The sequence below is a fragment of the Mauremys reevesii genome, linkage group 3 (assembly GCF_016161935.1).
Source record: "Mauremys reevesii isolate NIE-2019 linkage group 3, ASM1616193v1, whole genome shotgun sequence".
Classification (NCBI taxonomy): Eukaryota; Metazoa; Chordata; order Testudines; family Geoemydidae; genus Mauremys; species Mauremys reevesii.
Genome location: NC_052625.1, coordinates 27,610,850 through 27,635,487, shown reverse-complemented (window position 1 = coordinate 27,635,487; position 24,638 = coordinate 27,610,850). Strand labels below are relative to the sequence as shown.

At 41.6% G+C, this 24,638-nt stretch overlaps 1 protein-coding gene across 1 annotated transcript in view; it reads right to left on the bottom strand.

The window, feature by feature from the left end:
* The window catches only part of MSH6 (mutS homolog 6), a 29,287-nt gene that overhangs the window by 2,868 nt on the left and 1,781 nt on the right, over window positions 1–24,638 (bottom strand). The window contains exons 2-7 of the mRNA XM_039528826.1: window positions 23,019–23,221; window positions 18,473–18,642; window positions 9,656–12,191; window positions 3,772–4,043; window positions 3,013–3,130; window positions 661–750 (exon numbers count right to left, since the gene is read on the bottom strand). Of these exons, the coding sequence (XP_039384760.1) occupies window positions 661–750; window positions 3,013–3,130; window positions 3,772–4,043; window positions 9,656–12,191; window positions 18,473–18,642; window positions 23,019–23,221 (3,389 nt within the window). The remainder of the gene's footprint in view (window positions 1–660; window positions 751–3,012; window positions 3,131–3,771; window positions 4,044–9,655; window positions 12,192–18,472; window positions 18,643–23,018; window positions 23,222–24,638) is intronic.

Genomic DNA, 24,638 nt, shown 5'->3' with positions numbered 1-24,638 from the left:
CAAATCAATCTTTGTCAAGTTATTAGCTCTTCCCCTCTAAGGAGAGGACCTAAGTTTTCCTTCATCTTTCTCTTATTCCTGATGTATTTATTACCATCTCAGATTTGCAACCAATACTTCCCTTGCTGGTCAGACTCAAGTCTAAAATGGCTATTTTCCCCCCCCCCCCCCCCCATTATTTCCTCCACTTTCTGGAACAAAATGTCCCCAATAATTTCCAATAAGTTCTTGAAATGTGTGTGCTGCTATATTAATTTTGCAACAGATGTAGTTAAAGTCCCCCATAAGTACCAAGTCTTGTGTTTTGGATATTTGTTCTAGAAATGCCTCTTCCTCCTAGTCTTGATTTGGTGGTCTAGAGTAGACCCCTACCATGATATCCATTTTTTTTTAACCCCCCGTCAGACTTAACTGGTCTATTCTCACCCCCTTCTGGATCTCAAAACAAGTGATATAAATTTTTGATAAATAATGCAACACCACCTCTTTCTCCCCCCCCCCCCCCCAATCTGGATTCCTGAACAAGCTTATGCTCCTCTATACCAATATTCCAGTCATGAGATTTATCCACAAAGTCTGATGTCAACTAATTAAATTTATGTACTAATACTTCCAGTTTTCCCTGTTTATTCCCCATGCTTATTAAACGAGCCTGAATACCTAGTTCATCCACAAGCACAAGGGAATGCTCTGTTGCATGCCGGAGTATGCTGGAAGTCTCACTCAGCTCAACAAAAAAGGTACTCTCTCCTAAAAAGGACAAAAACAAAAGCTTCATTCAAAGCGTATAGAAGTTTTGCAAAGGTAGGCATGTACAGCATACAGTTCAACAATAGAACATTTATTAGCTTGCTGGAAGTTTCAGTTTAGTCTGTGACCAGAGCTTTAGCAAGAAAATCTCCCTAGGAAAAAGCGGAGCTTTAAAAAAAAAAAAAAAAGACATTCAAACTATCAGGTATGGGGAACAAGCATAACTGAGTGAAAACTAGTAATACTAAAAAACAACCCTGTTTGTACACTAGTCCTAATGTAAAAAAGCAAGCAGGAAAAAACCAACGTTCTTTCTCTGGTAGAAGAATAACTGGTGAAATAGTGACAAGAACCAATAAATTGAGAAAATGATGGAAGGGGATATTAGACTGTCCATTTACTAACATTTTTGGAAAATAAAGCCTTTGTTACAGATTTCAATTTAAGACGATAAAATTCAAACGTCCTAAAGATTCTCCAATGAAGTAAGAGAAAACTAGGCTTGAAATTTCTGCTATTTCTACAAACACAATACAAGCAGAAGTAACATATTTCAGATCTTTACATATCACAAAATGCAAGGCCCTTTTCTCAATGGGACTCACACCTGAGTAGAATTCTGAACTGACAAAACACAAAGTTCCATACATGCAAGACAGCAGACTTTGCAGCAGTTATTTTTAAATGATCAAATTAAACCAGATATGAACTTAACTTTCCCCCGCTAGAGAGAAATCCCACAATGTATTTAATTTAACCAGTAACTCTTCTCAGGTTTCAGTAAAACTTTGAGAAGGAGGAAGTTTTTGGAGACAGAGCAGAATTATCCTGAGGAATTTTGAACACTTGCTGCTTCTTTCAAGGAACTCTTCAGTCCTATGAATTCTCCTTCCACTGACTGACATAAAACTGTTCTCTCTCCTGCCACTGAAATGTTTAAATGATGCTGATGTTGACAGTCATATTTCCAAAACAAGCTCTCATGCATTATCCAAATATTGCTTCTCAGATGACTACTGTATGCATTAATTCCATTTGTGTATGTGGTATTCTAAGATGTGTGGCAGATTGAGGGACCAGTGTTAAATGCCATGATTTCTCTAGACCACATCTTTATACAGATGGAGGACATTTTTGCAAGAACTTTTCATTAACAGAAATAAATAAGGAACATTCTAGAGCTAAAAATCCAGCCCAAGATAGAGTGTGTGTGTGTGTGTGTGTGTTTGTATATAATATAGCAAGCCCCCGACCCCTAGCAGATGGAGCAGAGCCTCCTGCCTCAACCAAGCTTCACAATCATTATTGGTGAGTCCAGTATTAAAGTGTTTAAAATTATTTAAAACTTATAATGTGTATGTATATAATGTCTTTTGTCTGATTAAAAAAAAATTCCCTGGAACCTAAGCCCCCCTATTTACATTAATTCTTATGGGAAAATTGAATTTGCTTAAATAGTTTTGCTTAAAGTTGCATTTTTCAAGAACATAACTAGGCCATTAAGTGAGGAGTTACTGTATATGCTTATGAATCCGTAAGTCCTCATGTCTCCACCTCCCTGACACTTACACCTCTGCCCTACAGTCAGCTACCATGCAATCAACCTCTTCCATGCTGGCTTTCTTCTTTTTCCCTAAATAGATGGCTAAGATAAAATATTCCAAGAAATTTGAGCTCTACTTTTCTACATTCTCTGAGTTATGTGGACTCAGGGTTCTTGATGCATTTTGACATCAGCCACACTGTTTTGGATATTTGTGAGACAGATGATGTTCCTATAACAGAGCCTTACACCACAAAAGTCTAAGTAGTAGCTGACTTTCTCTGTTCCAAAGTACTTGGAAAAGGGTATTCTAAGGAGACCTGCCATCAGCTGTTTAACTTCCAGAAAGCTACCTCAAAATTTGTCTCCCAATGGGGAATCCAATTTCAAGGGTAATCAAGAGCGTTATCCTGGTCTCCCATCAGACATAATAGACAAGCATGCGGAATACCCAGACACAACTGAGGTCCTGTTTCTGCCCTGAAAACCACAGCTCAGGGTTAACTTTCCCCCACGAGACAGGTAAGTGAAGAACTGCAACTGGCTACCCCCTTTAATACAGGATGACATACACAGCTTCAGCCTCAGACTTGATCCACTAGCAACGGATCAGAATTGTACTCAAATGTCTAGAAAACCACCCAGTGAATTATTTGAATCTACTCAAGTACTTTTACCCACCTACTCAGTTCTACATTTGTACAATTTTAGGAACTCACCTGACATAATTTTGTCTGAGGCACCTAGTCTTGTAAATACTCTATCAATAGGAGTAAGCCTGCAAGCTTCAGCAGGTACATAGCATCCCAACTGAGCCATTATTGCCAAAAGGCCAGCCTGCAGAACAAAAAGAAAAAGCATACTACTGTCCAACTTTTCTCCTTCCACATGCTTCACTTGGTAATTTAGTTCCACAGCAAAAACAAAGGAATCAAAGTACATCTTCCCCCACTCTTGGGCCCATACTAGCTAGGACTACAAGCTAAGTAGGACTGAACCTAGCTAATAATTGGACAGATATCTTTGAAAAAACTAAAGACTGCAGGAATTGGTGTTGGCAATTCAGTACTCCCTCCCCCACATAACTCCAAAGTTCATATTTAATCAATATCCCATTATGCCAACAGAGGTAGTGGGTTATGAAAAGCACCCTCTATCCAATGAAATGAAGTCCTGAGCCCACCTGCATGTATTAAAGAACCTCTGCCACTTCCTGAGAACAAGAGTATATGTCTTGTTTCTCTGACTAAATTCTTATTGGTAGGTTACATCCTTCTTATGTAAATACTTGCTGTATTTTCAACCACAGAGTATTTTTCACTTTACAGCCCAAACTGCTGACGTATTACTGTGGGCTGTCAAGCTGTGACTACACTCCAACCTTGAGATTTCAATAGTGCATTTAATAACTCCTTGATGTAATGTTCTTTAGTGCCCTGGAACAAAACATGTTTTAAGTAACCATATTTCATAGTCACCTGTCTCATTAGTGTAGATTTGCCACCCATGTTTGGGCCAGTTACTAAAACACAGTAGGCTTCACTATTGCTGTCTTCATCTTCATTCTTGGAACCTATCACAATATCATTAGGAATAAAATCATCCCCAAAAAATGTTTTTGTAATGCATGGATGGCGTGAACCTTTAAGCTCCAAGAAGGGTGGAGTATTCTGTTCTGGCAGTAGAATTACAGGTCGGCAGAATGGTCCATCACCACCTTGACTATAGTTAGCGAGGCACATCAAGACATCTACAAAAGTTAGAAAAATTCCAATTAATTGTAATTATCCCCCATTCCTGGATTTCTCATTGTGCACATACAAAAAAAAAAGTTACTCACCTCATAACTGTTGTTCTTTGAGATGTGTTGCTCATATCTATTCCAATCAGGTGTGTGCGTCATTTGGAAGACATGTGCAGTGGCACCCAAAGACAGATAGGAGAGGGATAGCTCAATGGCTGAGCATTGGCCTGCTAAACCCAGGGTTGTGAGTTAAATCCTTGAGGGGGCCATTTAGGGATCTGAGGCAAAAATCTGGGGATTGGTCTTGCTTTGAGCAGGAGATTGGACTAGATGACCTCCTGAGGTCCCCTCCAACCCTGATATTCTATGATTCTAAGTGCAGTAGGTATTCCAGGATAAGCAATATGGGCGCCTGCAGTGGGGATGTGCAGCTCTGAGTGCACCAGATTGTGAATCTTTTCCACTTGGCCAGGTAGACAGCCCTGGGGGAGGGTTTCCTGCTACCAAGCTGGACCTTCCTAACCTGCTTGGAGCACATGAGTTCCATGGGGTTTAGCCATGAAGCTTCCAAGCCATGGAGGTTGGGGTGGTGAAAGCAACTGTGGTCCTGGGTAATCAGGTCTAAGACCAGGGGCAATGCAATAGGGGTGTCCACCAACAGCTCCAGTAGCATGGTACCAGTGTTGGCGAGGCCACGCTGGCGCCACCAGTCTGACCGCCTTATCTCTGCAGCTCTTGAGCAGGACCTTGTGGAGGAGACATGCATCTGCAAGAGAGCTTGGACTGTGATTCCAGAAGGAGCAGAATCGTGGACATTTCCTGTTGCCTGGCATGGCAAGGAGGTCGATCTGGGAAACTTTCCACCTCTGGAAAACTGTGTATCACATCCAGACGGATGGACCACTCATGGTTGTGGAAGGATCTGCTGAGGTAGTCCGCCAGCTCGTTCTGGGAACCTGGGAGGTAGGATGCTTCCAGGTGAATGGAGTGTGCTATGCAGAACTCCCACAGCTTGAAGACTTCCAGACACAGGAGATTGGAACTGGCTCCACCCTGCTTATTTATGTAAAACATTGCAGTTGTTTTGTCCGTCATGACTCTCATGCACTGCCCTTGCAGATTAGCTTGGAAGGTTTGGCATGTTCATCAGACCGCCCTCGACTCCTTGATGTTGATATGGAGTGAGAGCTTGTCTTGAGACCAGAGGGCCTGTGTTTGAAGGCCCCCAGGTGTGTGCCCCACCCCAGCGCTGATGCGTCCACTACTAGAGACAAAGAGGGCTGTGGGAAGGGAATTCCGTCGCACACCTCCTGCGGGTTGAGCCATCAGCCAAGGGACTCTAGAGCTTGCACTGGAAGGGTGACCACTGAGTCCAGGCTGTCACGCCAGGCTGACAGTAGGTAAATGCTAGCCAAGCTTCAAGAAATCTGAGCTGCAGCCTGGTCTGCTGTATGTGCATGCCACCATGTGGCCGAGTAGCCTCAGACAACCCCTTGTTGTGGTAGTAGGGTACCATCCGAGGCCTTGTATGATGTCTGTCATGGCTTGGAAACGAGCCTCCAATAGGAACGCCCTAGCATGGCCGGAGTCCAACACCGCACCTATGAACTCTATCCTTTGAGTTGGTAACAGAGTCCACTTGTTCTTGTTGAGAAGCCCCAGCCTGTCGAAGGTGTCTCTCACGAAGCGGACCTGAGCTTCCACTTGGTCCCTGGACTGCCCCTGAGCAGCTAGTCATCAAAGTAAGGGTATATCTGCACCTGGCTCCAACGCAGGAAGGTGGCCACAACCGATAGGCACTTGAACACTCAAGGGGCCATGGACAGACTGAAAGGGAGGACAACCTCCACACAGCCGAATCTGCAGCGTCCAGTGAGGCCTGTAAGGAGGTCCATGCCACTGCCCTCACCAAAAATTGCCCCAAACCCTCCCTGGACTCCGTGGGCATTAGTTCCTTAAACTTTAACATGGAGTTCCTGGAGTTAAACTTATATCTGCCAACCAACAGGCAATCCTGAGTTGGAGCTCCCTGGTAGAGTAAACCTTTCAGGTGAAAAGGTCTAACCATTTGGAGTCCTTGGACTTGGGGTAGGGCCCAGCTGCCCCGCCTCTCATGCTCATTCACTGCCACCACCACCAACGAGCAGGGCTGGGGATGCATGTATAAGTACTTGTACCCCTTTGAGGGGACAAAATACTTCAACTCCCTTTGAGGGCGGAGGAATAGAGGCAGGGGTCTGCCACAGGGTCTTCATGTTAGCCTGCATGGTCTTAATGAGGGGTAATGCCAATCTTGATGGTATTTTTGGGGCTAGGATGTCCACCATGGGGTCCTCTGGGTCAACCACCCCCTCAGCCTACAACACCATGTTGCACGATACCCTGTGCGGAAGGTCCTGGTGTGACCAGCTGTCTTTTGGGTGGCCCCAAGTTGGAGGTCCCCACAACCGCCTCATCCAGGGATGACGATGCTAGTGAGGGCACCAGATCCTCTTGGCCCTCCAGGTCCCTGGGAACATGAGGCTATGCAAGATGTTCCATGCTGACTGCCCCAGGGTCAGCATCAGTGGTGGGAGCAGGATTGGGGGGTGGTTGTGAGGTCTGTACTGGCATCACCTTGGAACCCCTAGGGGCAGAATGACTTGCCGATGCTTTGGGTACCCGTGGCTCCGACACCGAGTGAGAGCCCTTGGAATGGGTGTCCTGGGCCCAGTGTCCATAATGGCCATTGCACAGGCCTTTGCCACTGTGCGTGCCACAGCCCCGCACCCACATGCTGCCATTGATGGTGCAATCTATGTTGGCTGTGCCTAGAGTAATGGGACTCCACCTCCAAATCAGATGACGAGGACCTGGAACGCAAAGGCCAGGGCAATGCTGGGAGGCTAGGGAGCAGTGCCGCGACATCGAATTGTGCCAGGAGCAGCACCATGATGGGGCATGGTGCTGTCTGGTTGGTGCCAGGGAACGGTGCCACAGACATCGAGACAATCTCCGCATCAGCATCGTGGGCTTGTCTCTAGACCGGAAGCTTATCCCAACCAGCTGGGGACTGTGGTGATTAAGTCCCTCGCAGTCTCAGTGGTGTCCGGGATGGACGGCAACTCTATGTCCTCCACCTCACACTCCTGGCTGGTGCTCGTGGACTCTCCTGGACTTGACAGCCCCCCTTCTGAGGCCAAAGTCGATGGTGCCATCTCCTGGGTCACCAGCGCTGGGTGCTCCTCTCTGGGATACACACCAATGGCTCTTTCCAAGGTGGCCATCCTCGGCACAGGCAAGTACCCCCGTCCAACTTTCGGTGCCGTTTCTGTAACACCAGGGAGTGGGAGCGGTGCCGCATCACCTCTGATGGCTGCAGTTTTGGGGAGCGTTGGTGCAGAGGGTCTCAATGCCCAGAGTCCTTCCTTGGTACCGCTTCACGTACAGAGGCCAGAGCACTCTGCACAGAGGTGCTCAGCACTGGATCCCGCCTGCCCAAGGCTGCCTGGGGACGAAGAGCCACCTCCATCAGGAGCTGTTTTAGGTAAAAGTTCTGCGCCTTCTTCATCCTGGGACAAAACCCCTTGTAGATCGTGCAGCGGTCCATTTGGTGTCTTAAGACAAGAGTCTTTGAGGTCGCCCGTTGGCATGGGCTCATGGCAGGATCTGCAGGGTTTGAATCCTTAGGGCTGAGGCAGAACGTGCCCCGAATCCCCAAGAGAAACAGAAAAGGAGCACCCCCACTCCTACCCTACTAACAAACTATAAAACTATTACAACTCTGACACTATGCTAGAAGGACTACAAGAGCGCTTGTAAGAGCAAGCCCCCACAATTCCAACGACTGTCACTGGCGGTAAGAAGGAACTGAGGAAGTGCTGGGTCAGCAGGGTTATATATTCACCGCCATGATGGCACCACTGCCAGGGGCTCTACAGCTGACTCAACGAGTGCTGCTAGGGGAAAAACTTTGACGACTGCACACATGGTGCGCACACACCTAATTGGAATAGATATGAACAATCACTTGAACAAGATGATCCTTCCTTCTCCTGAGGAGATTACCTTGCTGAACCTTTAATACATTAGTAGCACTCATGCTTTCTGAAGTGGAGACCATATGTAGAGATTTTATATTTCTCACCCAGTTGATTTTATTGGATTTTATTTGGTCATAAGTAATTTTCTCCACTGGACATCACTTTAAATAGAAGCCTTCAACATCTGCCTTTTGCTTCGGTTAGAAGGCAAAAACTCAAGTACACAAGCAATATATATTTGTATTTAGTGCATCTTGCATAGCTTTCCCCTGGGTTCTAACAGAAAACTAAGAAGAAAAATGGCTTCTACAACAATGGCAAAAAGGGACTCCCCACAAGATTCAGTTATTGCTTGAAATTTATTAGAATAAAGTTAGACATAATCAAATCAATGTTATTTCAGTCTAATGCATCTCACAGCTGGAGTTGCCACAGCTCTAACTTCAATGCATGGTCACAACAACTGTGTACTTCTTCAGCGTAAAACCTATCCTAAGCTTTCCATTGCCCCACATGAGAGAATCCTACTTTTTGGCAAGGGGCAGCTGAGCCGGGACCACATCCCAAGAATTATTGATCCCTAGTATCAGTATGCATCAAGCCACATATTTTAGGTGTCTGAAAAATGGGTTTTGGTGACTAGGCACCCACATTTTAAATATTTAGACCCAACTGCCTTGCAGCTTTATCCACCTCAGCATCTTCTGGGAAGAAACCAACTGTTTCATGTTCAGGGTGTGGCTGGCTGGACCCTTCTTCCAAACCACCCAGTCCCAGACAATATTACTGGCCTGCCTGCCCTCCCTTTCCCACAGCAGTCCCACTATGCTTTATTTCTCTCCAGAGCAAAGATATCCCAGAGTGCTCCATGCTAACAGAGCACTCCCAACAGGCACAGCAGTACTTCTAGTTCTGCAGATGTGGAAGGTGAACACAGCAGATAATTTCTGGGAGAAGAGTTAACAGCAGGTTTGAGGATTACTGGCCTATCTTGCAACCCCCAACCCTCCTCTTCAAGAGAGAAAAGGAAGTAAGGAAGGTAGGTGGTTAAGTCATTCAGGAGTAAAAGGCTTCCTACAATAAAACAGTGAAGGGGGAAAGAGGAGGAAGATTGTTGGGCCTTTCCTGGCTCGAGTTTTACTTCCACGATAGACTTTTTTAATGGCTTCAGATTTTATGTACTTTCATTAGGAATCTTTTGCATAGTAATGTTTGTTCTCCAGGAGTGATTAAAACATACAAGCAGCTGATCTGCACTTAAGATTCCTAAATTTGCTGACTGACCATTTATATTGAACTTGGACTTAACTGGCAATGCACACCTCCAAGTGCAATATGGGAAGAAGGAACTTGTAAAACAGTAGGGCCTGGTGCTGTTTAGTTGCAACTGAGAAAAAGTCAGGTGGCTACTTCTCATTTTCATGCCGAGGTGAAATGCACTGGTCTAACACTGCACTCAGGATTTTTAAGAGCAGGTTAGCAGCCGCCCCTCAGCAGTTTTAGCTTGTCCATACCAGATTTCTGGGTTTTCATTACTATCAGATAACAGGATATTTTTATTAGCGTGATAAGCAATTAAAAAAATACACAGCTTACCTAATACAGCAAAGCATTCCACTGCTGTTTGCCAGTCTTTGCTATTTTTATCAAAATTGTGGAACAGTCTCCTCATACAGTCTTTCAGCGCTACATCTCTCCGTTCTTCGGCATTGACCATCTCCGCCAGCATCTTCTCTATCTCCTTGGTCCAGTAACGTTTATAACCCTTTCTGGTGGACTTCAATTCATATTCCTCAGGCAAATTGTGAGATATTGCATTTTCTGGGATTTCCATTTGGTAGCGGTTTTTGCCTGCTCCCCAATACAGCATGGCTTTGAATCCAAGCCGTTTGCGTTGTTTATCCAAATACTCCCGAAGATTCTCTTCAATGTCTATAATATCCTTTAGTGCTTTATCATAATCGGGGTCAAACCCAGCCTTCGGAGTAATCACTCCAGTCTTTCGAGCCTCATTATGGTCAAAAGCAGTATCCCATCTTTTAAGTTCTGTACTCAAGTCTGGGAAACAGCCCTCTGGATTTTTAGACTTCAGGGTGACTAACTGCTTAAGTATTTTAGATTTGAAATCAGCAGCAATTTCTTCCATAATCCCTATGGTCTCAAGCATTACTTTAAATCCTTCCAGTGCAGACAAAAAGTCAGTGATTTTTTTTTTGCTGTATCTGGTTTCTTCATAAAAGATAGCCCTGTTGTCTGGATGAGTCTCACTTTTAAGTGGTGATCCAATACTGTGAATTTTGCTTAGGAGCCTTTCAAGGTCTGGAAGTTTCTTCAGAAGTTCACTAACCTCAAACATTTTATCAGGAACTGCCAGAAGATCTTCAACTGCATCCAAACGATCATTGATAGAATGGGGATTACAGAGGGGCGCACATATCCACTGTTTCAGGAGTCGCTTTCCAAAAGGGGTACAACAAACGTCAATCCTTTCCAGTAATGTGCCTTCTGTGGTGCCAGTAGTTCCATTCTGCAGGATTTCCAAGTTCGCTAGCGTCACCCCATCCAGCACCATCCGCTGATTAGTTTTAGCGACGAAACTGCTTGATCCTTTAGCTTTTGCAACATCAACGTCCACAGGAACATACTCTTCAAAGTTTGCCAGAGATAAGAGCTCCTGGTCAATAAGGCATTTCTTGAGGTAGAAGATGCATCCACCAAGAGCTGACAAAGCTAACTCACAGTTTTCACCAGGAGTAAGACCCAGAGAGTCACTTTCTGAGGTCATGGATTTGATCACAGGAGGCAGAATAAACCTATTATCAACATTCTGCTTATCCTCAAAGTATCCTTCTTCAATTATAGTTTTCAGTGTTTTAGATGCATTCCAGAACTGGGAGCCAGAGATCAAGCCTTCTTGCATGGAAGAAGAGAGTGAGCCTTTTAATATCTTGTGTGTGTCTGCAGACAGATTTCCCTTCTCAAACAGGATCTGCACAGGAGTGTAGTGTGCCACCAAAGTTCTAAACCTTGAGCAGTGGCGGTCATCTGGAAACTGGCCTGCATAAAATTTTCCTACTGATGTGTCAACAAAACAGACACCATATGCACGGTGGTGGCCAGAAGAGTCTTCAACTTTTTCTTTTACACTGAGAAGGTATTTATTAAGGTTTTCAGAAGGGTCTCCATCCAGAACACTGTAGGTCTGTGTCCCTTTGGTAATTATCCTGCATATTTCTCTGCGTACAACCCTATCAAACTTTGTTGGGTGGGACAGGGATCTGCAGCGTGCCTCCATCATCTCAGGAGTCTCTGTCTGCTCAACCCGAACTACTTTGTAACCCTTCTGTACCAGAACATCAGAGAATCTGCCAAATGCAATTTCTGGAAAACCTGAATGAGCCCAAATACCTTTCATAAATATCAGTCCCAGCTCATTTACACCAGTGACTGCATCCATATGATACAACTCATAGAACTTCCCAACTTTGTAGAAGATTACAGCATCAAAGTTCTGAGACTTCAGCTGCCACCACTTCCGCATTCCTGGGGTACACTTGTTAAGGTAGTCCTCTGGCACATGGAGGGTACATGGGTCATAATGAGGATCACTTTGTCGTCTTCTACATCCATCTCTCTTTTTCCCTTCCTGAAGCCATTCAAGTTTATCATGTTCCCATACAGAAGAATTGCTAACATTTGGCTGAGACTCAAAGTTTTCAGGTGCTGCAAAAGAGGTCAGCCTTGATTTGGTTTCTAATGAAACAGGTACTGCTCTTTTAGGTGTTTCAGAAAGGTCATTTTCCAAGCTATTCCTCTTAGCAGGTTTGCGGTCAGTTTCTCTCTTTCGTTTAGAAGGAGCTTTCACAGGACTATCTACATCCATCTTTGTGTCTGTCTCAGAACTGGCAGATTCACCTTCGCCCATTCCACTGCTTGCTTCATCACTGCTTGCTTCATCTTTAGCATCTGGCTTAAACTCTTCATCTGAACCTTCATTGTCACTGTCAGAGTCCACCACTCTTCGTTTTTTGGCTTTCCCACCACTTCTCCACCTGCTTACCAGCAGCTTTTTTTTTTTCTCCTCCTCCTCACTATCATAATCTTCACTGTTGCCCGAAGCACTTTCACTAACCTGTTGGAAAGCAAAAGGCAAATTGCTTGATCAGCTACAAGGATAAAACAGAAGAGGGCAATCATCAAGTGATCCATTCTGTCATCCAGTCCCAGCATTTGGAATTCAGAGGCTTAGGGACACCCAGAGCATAAGGTGGCATCCCTGACAATCTTGGCTAATAGCCATTGATAGACCGATCCACCATGAATTTGCTTAACTAACTTATGCTTTTGACCTTCACAACACCCCCTAGCAGGGAGTTCAACAGATTGATTGTGTGTTGTGTGAAGTACTTCCTTTTGTTTTACACCTGCTGCCTGTTAATTTCATTAGGTGACTCTTGCTTCTTGTGTTATGTGAAGGGGTTAAAAAAAACAAACACACACACACACCTCCCTAGTCACTTTCTTCATCCACACCATTCATGATTTTATAGACCTGTCTTATCACCCTTTTGTCATTTCATTTCCAAGCTGAACAATGCCAGTCTTTTTAATTTTTCCTCATATGGAAGCTGTTCCATACCATTAATCATTTTTGTTGCCCTTCTCTCTTTTTTTCCAATTCTAATACATCTTTTTTGAGATGGGGCAACCAGCACCACATGCACTATTCAAGGTGCAGGTGGATCATGGATGTATATAGCGGCATTATATTTATTGTCTGTTTTATTATTTATCCTTTTCCTGATGGTTCTGCACACTGAGTAGATGTGCTCAGAGAACTATCCATGACTCTAAGATCTTTATTGAGTGATAACAGCTAATTTAGACCCCCATCATTTTGTATGTATAGTTGGGATTATATTTTCCCATGTGCATTGCTTTGCATTTATCAACACTGAATTTCATCTGCCATTTTGTTCACTCAGTTTTGTGAGAGCCCTTTGTAACTCTGAGCAGTCAGCTTTAGACTTAACTATCCTAAGTAATTTTGTATAGTATGCAAATTTTGTCACTTTCCTGTTTACTCCCTTTTCCAGATCATTTATGAATATGGTGAGCAGCACTGGTCCCAGGACAGATCTTTGGGGGACAGCTGCTTTTTACCTCTCTCCATTTTGAAAACTGACCATTTATTCCTACCTTTGTTTCCTGTCTTCGAACCAGTTACTGAACCACGAGAGGACCTTCCCTCTTATCCCATGGCTGCTTACTTTGCTTAAGAGCCTCTGATATGGGACCTTCTCAAAGGCTTTCTGAAAAATCAAAACACCCTGTATCGACTGGATCACGTTTGTCCATATGCTTGTTGACACCCTCAAAGAATATTAATAGACAGGTGAGGCATGATTTCCCTTTACAAAAGCAGTGTTGACTCTTTCCCCACATTTCAGGGTTTATATGGGTCTCTGATAATTCTGTCCTTTACTATACTTTCAACCAATTTTCTTGGTACTGAAGTTAGGCTTATTGGCATGTAATTGCCAGAATCACCTCTGGAGACATTTTTTAAAATGGGTGTTATACTAGCTATCATCCAGTCATCTGGTACAGAGTCGGATTTAAGTGGTAGGTTACATACCACAGTTAGTACTTCTGCAATTTCATATTTGAGTTCCTTTAGAACTCTTGTGTGAATACCATATGATCCTGATGACTTATTACTGTTTACTTTATCAGACATGTTCCAAACCACCTCCAGTGACAATCAGGGACCGTTCCTCAGATTTGTCACCTAAAAGAAGCCTTGGGTGTGGGGGATCTCCCCTTTATCCTCTGCAGTGAATTAACTTCTCTACAATGGCCTAGTCTTCTGTGAGTGCTTCTTTCATACCTTGATCAGCCAGTGGCCGGACTGTTTGGCAAGCTTCCTGCTTCTGATGTACTTAGAAAAAAAAATTGTTAGTTTAAGTCTTTTGCTAGTTCCTCTTCAAATTCTTTTTTGGCCTGCCTAATTAAACTTTTACGCTTGATTTACTAGAGTTTGTGTCTTTCTATTCTCCTCAATGGAAGCTAATGTCCAGTTTTTAAAGGATGCCTTTTTGCCTCTAACCACTTTTTTACTCCATCTTTTAGCCATGGCAGCATTTTTTGGTCCTCGTTTGACAAAATGAATTTTCCATTTTGACCATTTTTTTGGTATTAATAGGAGAAGATGGAATTCAATAATTTATTTAAATGAACTTTATAGTGTTAAGAGATGCCAAACTAAACTGATACAATCTGATTTTCTATGGCGTATACTGGACTCTTGTACTTTTGCATCAACAACAAATTTTTCCATGCTTAAAAGGCCTTCAATCCCAGACTATACAGTCAAAATTATACAATGATCTCTGTAGGGACTTACGCAAATCCCTGCATAAATACAGGCAGAACCAACAAACACTGATGAATTTGATCTCTCCAACACCTTGCCTTCCTCCTGCCTATATATTTAAGGATCAATCACAATTAGAAATCTAGTTCTTGTTTATTCCATTTTTCAAAAACAACTATGGAGAAATGAGAAGAAATGATCCAGTTCAGTGGTTTAAGGTACCAGGCCAGGCCTCTGGTTCGATTCCCTGCTCCGCTACAGACTTGTGATCTTGGGCAAGTCACAATCTCTCTGCCTCCATTTCCCTATCTGTAAAATTGGGGTTACGGCACTTCCCTACCTCACACAGAGGTGGTGTAAGGATAAATACCTAAAGGACTGTGAGACGATCAAATCCTATGATGGGGGCTATACAAATACATAAGACAGACAGAACTGGTAGACTTATGACACTGAAGAGAGAGAACAAGTTTAAAATGTATTAACTGAGGGGAAAGGGCATCGCTGAGTCAGACTGGACCTACTTTCAATGGCTACAATTACATTATTTGGTCTGAAGCCACTCAGAAGAGAAACATAACCATGCTTAGCACATACAGCTACTGCTTAGCAGTTGCACAGAAATAGTGATGGAGGAGTAAAGATCTGAACCAGTTCCCTTCCCCCACAGCCCCAACTGTCCAGAGGGCTGAGCAGGGACAAAATTGAGACTCCCTGCTTGGATTTCATTTTGGCAGTCCAGCTGCAAGGTGGGATCTTCCCACACATGGAGGCTGCTTGAAGTTGTGCAATCCAGTTGCAGTTTAAGACTATAAAACTCACCAGTCAAACCAAACACCACACTGGATCTTAGTGAATCAGCAACTTTAGACAAGGTCACACATCAATTAATAATAGCTATGACAAGTTTAGTCCCATTTCCTAGAAGCCTCTGCAAAATTAACATTAAGTGGACACCCTCTTAAAAACCTAGTCAATTTCAAAACATTGAAATAGAAGTAGTTTCAGGAACACCACCTGCTCAATAGTTCCCTTGCCAATTTTGATTTTCACTACATTTTAAGACTTTCTTCCCTGTTGCTGTCTCAATCACACATAGCAAGAGAAATGTGAAATGTGAAACAAAAACTAAAGTAAGACTACTTTTTAGAATCACAAAAACAGAGCTGAAAGGGACCTCAAAGTTATGTCACACAGCTTAGAGCTGTGATTTCCAGCACAAGTAGACAGGGTCACGCTAGCTCAGGTTGAGCTAGTGTGCTAAAGATAGTGTGGATGTTGCAGCACTGATGGCAGCCTGGGCTAGCCACCACATTCCAAACCCACCTCACCCCTCTCCCCTGGCAGCTAATAGCACTGATGATGGCACGAGCAACATCCAACGCTGCTACTGTTAGCTCAGCTTGAGCTAGTATGCTATCACAGGTCTGTCTTACTCAGACTGGCAATTACACTTCTCTGCTGCATTGTAAATAATACATAAGCATGGCAGGGTATAAGTATACTTGGACCCTCCTTGACATCTGTTTATCTAACCTGTTCTTAAAAGCCTCCAGTGTCAGGGATCCCACAACCCATTTCCTTTATTCTTTCACTTACGTTGCAGTTAACTGGAAACTATGTTGATGCTGTCGCTTTAACAATCTAATGATGCAGGTCTATTTCTTGTGCTGAGTCTGTAGCTACTATATTGGCTCTGATTAGAAGTATAAGCCAAAATTTGCAAACAAAAAATGCATGTTTGTAGTTAGCTTCTGAAATTCATGTTTAAGTGCCTGATTTTAAACACTCCCTTTTTTAAATCTTGGCCCTAGTTTGTGGTCAGATGTACTTTTGTCTGCACTCTACCACACAAACACTGAACATTAAACTCAATTTTCTTCTCACCAAGTTTTCAGTTACTGAAAATTCAGAGCTTAATCAAAACCACTAGAACATGTTATAAGTAACTATCCCTTACAAGATGCACATTGTAGTGGAATTTTGATTTACCTCCGACTGCTAATTTGTATTTACTATTAATGCCACCTGATGTAATTAGTGCAGTCCACTTGTAGCACATTTCAACAGCTAAAATAGCCAGGAATAATTATAGGCTAGATCAGTGGTTCTCAAACTTCTTTTTCTGCAGACCACTTAATGATCTTTCCAAATGTTGTTTGTACCATTAGCTAGCTATTGTAAAGTGCTTTGGATAAAAGCGCTATATAAAAAAACCTAATAAACTTTTGTTGTTCTACAAATAAAAGCACACAAAAAAATTATTTTAATATCAGTAGTCCGACCTTCCTAATGCAATGGATGTGCCCTCTCTCCCCTGCCGCAGCAGCCCCTGAGCTGGGGCAGGGAAGGGGGGGGGGGTCTCTCCCCAGCAGCCACAGCCCTGGAGCTGGGGAAAGTCACCTCTTTCTCTGGTTGCTGCAGCCCTGTACATCCCAAATTCCCCCCAAGGCTACGACCTCACCTTAAATGTGCCTATTCTCCAGGGTCCAGGCACCTAATTAATGCAGGTGTGGCTCCACTAATCAGGTGAGTGGCCCTTCATTTTCTCCTGTGCAGCCGCCCAGGCACGCACCTTAGAGGGAATTGTCAGTGGGCCACCTGAATGGAGCTCGCGGACCACAGTTTGAGAACCTCAGGGATCTAGCCCATGGTCCATGACTGTAGATCTCTTCAACTAAAAGATCTTATATCCCACTAATTTCTCCAACATAACCACCTTCACACTTCAAAAATATAACAAATTTATCATGGCCAGATGAAATGCTATATAAGAGCTATCATTCGCAGAAAGCTTCAAAGGTGGGTAAATATTACCCTCATTTTACAAATAGGGATATGGAAGCACAGACTGGGTAAGTGAAACTACAAGTTACACAGGAAGTCAATGGCAGAACAGAAAACAAACCCAAGTCTTAAGACTTCCAGTCTAGTGCCCTATCCACCACAACCTGCTCTCAAGACAGCCAGCCTTAGCAGTGTAGTGTAGTGGATAGAGCACACGAGTAGGGCTCAGGAGTCCCTGGATTCTAGTCCTTGCTCAGTCACTAGCCAACTGAGTGAGTTTGAGGAAGGAAGAGAGAGGTGAAGTAACTTGCCCAGTTTCCCCATCTGTAAAATATGCATAATGATAATGACCTCCTTTGTAAAGTACTGAAATCAACTGGTGAAAGATTCCATATAAAACTAGGTATTATTAAATATGGGAAGGCCTGCACGAAAACCTTTTTGCTGTCTCCTCACCACAACCATCCACCATAACCCCAGCATTATTATTCATAGGGCTGGGAAAGTTGAGTTCTTTTAAAAAAAAAGAAACAAACCACATCCCTAACTCATTTTATATAAATGAGTGTGTCTCCACCTATCTCCAATAGAAGGGGCTAGATCCCCCAAATTCCTGCTAAAGTGGAGCCCGGCTGATTGTTCCTGTTTTTTCAAGTTTATTTTTGTGAAGAACACACCTAGGAGGCTTTATGTTTGGTGTTTTTCTTGAAGAAAAATGAAAGTGTGACTGAATGTAAAAGAAAAATCTTTGAAATCTGTTAAGGAAACCAAAATGAACATGGGATGAGAGGTAAAGTATTTTCATGGATTACAAACTGGCCAGGAGACATGAGTATGAACAAACACCCAATTTTCCATGACAAGTTTGTCAGTGAGGGTGCCCCACATTTCTACAATTAAGACCAATGTTTCATATGGATAGTTTGTTCCATAACTGCTCACTCACTATGCTGTTTCTTGTACATTACTCTGAAGAGTAAGCTGAGACACTGGTCTGATACAATATGACAATTCATCTCTTTCCTACGCTTCTACATTCTTCAACAGTAACAATATGCAGGAATACTATTATTTAGCTATTAACAGGTTTCATTAGAACCCAAATTGAATCAGGAGTCTATTTCTGGATTACAACAAAAGGGGTTATTGAGAAAGGAAACGATAAAATGGCAACATAACAGGGCTCTTTTTCCCAGTTCTAACACCGCCTCTGCAATGACATCACAGAAAACAGAAAAAAAAAAAGTTACCTCCATCTCTTCCTCATCTTCAGTATCTGAAGGTTCATTGCACACTGCAAGCTCAAGCCGCTTAGTTTTATCTTTGCGCATAGCATCATCTGCCATTTCCATTGCTCTTTTAATTTCAGGCTTTGAACTATAAAACATACCTCCCCTCTGCGTTTCCCTAACCGCTGAGCCTACAAAACATGCAAATAATATGTCAGAACCTGAAGCAAAGTCTAGCCTGAGGCCAGTCATCGCTGTAGATACTCACTCTCCACATTATCTCTAGTATTATCCAGCATTTTTGAATCACAAATCCAATGTGAGACTGATTTTATTATTCCATCTGACTGATTTTAAACATGTAAACTTATTTGTTCAGCATGAAGAAGTGGGGGCAAGAGAATTAGTTTGTATATCTGTCCAGTAAAATGTGTACCCAGTGCAAGAACTCTGGATGAGTCTCACATTTCTACAACTGATTAGTCTTGGTCTGAACATTTATCCAATTATAAGAAAACTATTTTCTGGATTTAGCATTTGCAATTAAATTCTATATCTGACAGTACCCATCATGGTTGAAAAAAAAGTGACAACATTTTACACTGGCAGCATGAGAGCTCAAAGTGAGACCATGATCTGGGTACGGGACCTACTCAAATAGAACCTTATGCCCTTTCTGTGGATCACTTTAAAGAACTTGGGTTGAAGTTAGTAATCCAGCTTCTACCCACTGGCTTTTCAATTAGAACAGTGGTTCCCAAACTGTGGGGCATACACCCCTAGAGAGGCATAGAGGAACATCCGGGGGTGCACTCAAAAAACAAAACAATGAAAAACTTTAGAGCCTACAAGTCCATTCAGTCCGACTTCTCATTCAGCCAACCGCTAAGACAAACAAGTTTGTTTACATTTATGAGAGCTAATGCTGCCCACCTGTTATTTACAATGTCACCACAAAGTGAGAACAGGCATTCTCATGGGACTTTTGTAGCCAGCATTGCAAGGTATCTACATGCCAGATATGCTAAACATTCATATACCCCTTCATGTTTCGGCCACCATTCCAGAAGACATGCTTCCATGCAGATGACACTCATTAAAAAAATAATACATTAATTAAGTTTGTGACTGAACAACTTGGGGGAGAATTGTATGTCTCCGGCTCTATTTTACCCGCATTCTCCCATATATATTTCATGTTATAGTAGTCTCGGATGATGACTCAGCACATGTTGTTCATTTTAAGAACACTTTCTCTGCAGATATTTGACAAAACGCAAAGAAGGTACCACTGTAAGATTTCTAAAGATGCTACAGCTCTCGACCCAAGGTTTAAGAATCTGAAGGGCCTTCCAAAATCTGAGAGAGATGAGGTGTGGAGCATGCTTTCAAAAGTCAGAAAAGAGACTCCCATGCAGAAACTACAGAACCCAAACCACTAAAAAAGAAAATCAACCTTCTGCTGGTGGCATCTGACTACGATGATGAAAATGACCATGCGTCGGTCCGCACTGCTCTGAATTATCAAGCAGAACCTGTCATCAGCATGGATGCATGTCCTCTGGAATGGTGGTTTAAGCATGAAGGAACATATGAATCTTTAGCACATCTGGCATGTAAATATCTTGCAACGCCGGCTACAACAGTGCCATGAGAACACTTGTTCTCACTTTCAGGTGACATTGTAAATAATAAGTGGGCAGCATTATCTCCTGAAAATATAAACAAACTTGTTTGTCTGAGCAATTGGCTGAACAAGAAGTAGGACTGATTGGACTTGCAGGCTCTAAAATTTTTACTTTATTTTTGAATGCAGTTTTTTGGGTACATAGTTCTACTGAGCACTGTACACTTCGTATTGTGTTGTAATTGAAATCAATAAATTTGAAAATGTAGACAACATCCAAAAATATTTAAATTAATGGTATTCTATTATTAACGCTGCAATTGATCGCGATTAATTTTTTAATCGCTGGACAGTCCTAAATATAACATACAAACACTTTATCAAGAATCAACAAATCTATATCTTGTCCCAATAAACCTTATGACAGCAGTGATTTACTCTAACCTATTTTGACACTGTAATTTTGGTATCAGAATAAAACCAACAGTCCTTGGTACAAGTCCTTTATCAGTTTGCCAGTCAAGGTTAATATGCGAGTTACAGACTATGGGAATTGGTTGTGCTAAATCAGTGAAACAATTCAGAACTTGGATAGTTGCTTAATTATTCAAAGCAGGTACTTATCTGTACCTGAGAGGTAAATTTATCAGTAGTTATGCCTTTCCATTCATGCACACTCAACTACATTGCACCTCCCTGAAGTTTATACACCCATAATAAAAAAAATGAAAATTGCCCAATTATTTAACATATAATTGTTGGCGTGAAATGCATCTACATCTTCTGTATGTAATTTTTTACTATATCTTCCCCATAGAAAATAAATTCAAGAGTCAAATACAGAGTTAGAAAATATTAGCATTTTTCAATTTACATGCATATGGGAGTAAAATAAGGTAAGTCGTTAACAGCTTTTAAAATAAAATTATAAAAAAAATTAAACAAGTTAATCATGCCAAACAATAGAATACCATGTATTTAAATATTTTTGGATGTTTTCTACATTTTCAAATATACTGACTTCAATTACAACACAATACAAAGTGTACAGTGCTCACTTTATTTTTTATTACAAATATTTGCACTGTAAAAAAAATAGTATTTTTCAATTCACCTAATACAAGTATTGTTGTGCAATCTCTTTATCATGAAAGTTGAACTTACAAATGTAGAACTATATACAAAAAATAACTAATTTGGTTTTATTTTTCAATGCAACTTTAGAGCCTACAAACTCCACTTAGTTATATTTCTTGTTCTGTAAAATGCAAACAAACTTGTTTGAGCGATTGGCTATAGATAATGCTGCCTGCTTCTTGTTCACAGTGTCACCTGAAAGTGAGAACAGGTGTTCTCATGGCACTGTTGTAGCCAGTGTTGCAATACATGTACATGCCAGATGTGGGTAAAGCAGAGCAGGGGACATTGAACTCTTTGTGGGAGAATTGTGTCACAATTTAATTAACGCATTTTTTTAAATGAGTGTCATCAGCATGGAAGCATGTCCCCTGGAATGGTGGCCGAAGCATGAAGGGGCATACAACTGTTTAGCATATCTGGCATGTAGATACCTTGTAGGGTGACCAAATCTCCCGATTTTATAGGGAGAGTCCCGATATTCAGGGTTTTTTCTTATATAGGCGCCTATTACCACCCACCCCCATCCCAATTTTTCATGCTTTCTATCTGGTCACTCTAATACCTTGCAATGCTAGCTACAAAAGTGCCATGCAAATGCCTGTTCTCACTTTCTGGTGACATTGTAAAAATGCTGCCCGCTGCTGCTGCTTCATCTCCTGTAAATGTAAACAAACTTGTTTGTCTTAGCAATTGGCTGCACAAGAAGTAGGACTGAGTGGACTTGTAGGCACTGAAGTTTTACATGGTTTTGGTTTTGAGTGCAGTTATGTAACAAAAACACTGCATCTGTAAGTTGCACTTTCACAACAAAGAGATTGCACTACAGTGCAGGAAATCCTCAGACTTACAACACAATTGGTTCCTGAAAAATTGCGTCATAAGTCGAAACATTGTAATAGGAACTGCAATCCACTCCATTGCGGGACACGATGTCAAAGTGAAAACCAGTGGTAAGAAGTCAAATCAGGATGTCAATTCAGAACCATCGTAAGTGCTGTTCATCCTAAATCGAACATTGTAAAGTCGAGGACTGCCTGTACTTGTATGATGTGCATTGAAAAGTACTATTTTTTTATTTTTACAGTGCAAATATTTGTAATAAAATACACACTTTGATTTTGATTACAGCACAGAATACAGTACACATGAAAATGTAGACAAAAATCCAAAATAATTAAATAGAATACCAATTTTTAAAGAGTTCGATTAAACCTGTGATTAATCAAGATTAATTTTTGAGTTAACTGTAATTAATCGATAGCCTTAGTTATATTCATTCTTTGAAACAATATAAACACTATAATTTAATCTGTTCTGTAATTTCTATTACCACCATAAAACTTTAATACAATGTATGAATTTAGAAGAATCTAAGCTGTACTTAGCTAAACCAGCCAAAATCTTAAGGATCACCAGAACTGATATGGTTAACTTAAATTATTTAATCAATGTGTGTCTAAGCCTACATCCAGTCTATTGTTCTCAGACAAATAGGAATCCTTGAGACCTCCCAAGGTCCCCCAGCAAAATCAGGAAAGACCAGGCTTGACATTCCTGACATTTCTAGGGTAATAAAAACAAACAGAAAATCTTTACAAAATATATACTTTGTATGTCCTTTTTTTTGCTTATTCTGGATAAACCCATTTTTTTGTTTAAAACCCTTTAAAAGCAAAGAGTTTCTGTTCAATGGAAAACAGAATTTTCCCCACACAGGAAAATCAGCAGAAGTGTTTATTCCTTTAGACCAAACTGCCTCTCTCCAGATCCCTTTTCAAATATTTAAGTTACACCTCTTACCTTTATATGGCTTTAAGTATTTAATGCTAACCCAGCCCCTTGTTGGGCTGTCATCAAAAAATTGTACATGTACACGAGAGGATTTTCCTTTCGCTCTGACTAGTGTTCCTTCAGTTGGGTGGTTGTATACAAGACATGGCCACCAGGGGTACCCTTCCATCTTGGCCCAAACCAAATCACCAGGTGAATAATCACAGGAGACACTGCAAACACAAAGAAACAGAACTTGATTAAAAGGTAAAAAGCCCCCAGTCTTTAAGTCAGTCCCTTCATAAAAGTTATAGCACTACTTCTAAGTCAAACTATTTATCAGAAGCTACTAGAGAGACTGGGTTGGTCTCAGCAGGTCTTGGTTGCTCTTGGGTTAACAGTTATATTCTACATGCAAACACTTTTACTGAACAACACCTGGTTCTTACACTCCCAAATCTCTCTAAAAATCCAGTAGATTATCTATGGGGTGTAAAAATACAGGACATAATTTAGCTAACAGGGAAAAATCTTCAGAAACAGATTTTCAAGAGCAATTAGCAGACGCAATTAAGAACAGATTTTTAACAGAACTCAGTTCTCACTAAGATACCTAAGGGAAGTGACTAGAACTTTCAAAAAACCTCAGCAGCTAACAGAAATAGGACTGTTGGATGCTGAGGACTTGGAAAAAAAATTGGAAAAATAACAGCCTGGTTTTCAAATCAGCAAAAGCTGGAATCCAGTGATTTAGCCTAGATTTTATAGCACATATTAAGACATCAGTCAAACAAGCAACAATATTCAAGATTAACTAAATACTAATTGATTCACCATCGTTTCTTTATCCTAGACGAAAAATTGTTTCTTCACAAATGGCTATTCACTGTTTCTTTGAACATGATTTTCACAAAGGGCTGAAAGAAATTATTTCAAAGCCGTTTTAAGTCCTTCCCCCAAAAGACAGTTTTATTCCATCTACAATAGCAGTTTATTTCCAGTACTGTATAATTACTAGCAACAAGCCGGTTTCAATGAAAATGGACTTTCTGTATTAAAAAAAGACACATACTTTATCTGAAAGTGGTGAGATTACATAAAAGGTTTGTGTACCCCACTGTAAATTTGTACATTACAGTAACTCCTCGCTTAACATTGTAGTTATGTTCCTGAAAAAATGCGACTTTAAGCAAAACAATGTTAAGCGAATCCAATTTCTTCATAAGAATTAGTGTAAATGGTGGGGGTTAGTTTCCAGGGAAATTTTTTTCACCAGACAAAAAACTATATATTATATAGATATACAAACAGTATACATTTTAAAAACAAACAATTTAATACTGTTCACAACTATGATGATTGTGAAGGTTGGTTGAGGTGGTGAAGTTAGAGGGTGGAAGAGGGAGGGATATTTCACAGGGAATGCCTTGCTGCTAAATGATGAACTCCCTGAGCCCTCAAGGGTTAACACAGGGCTGCTCTTCCTGCAAGCAGCGGACTTAGCATGTTCCCTAATTGATCAGCAAGGTAACAATGGTAACCGGAATGACTTTAAGTGAGGAGTTACTGGGAGGAGTTGCTAGCATTTAGAAGACAGAATTAGAATCTAGAGAATTATCTTTAACATTTTAATACTTATACATAAAAAAT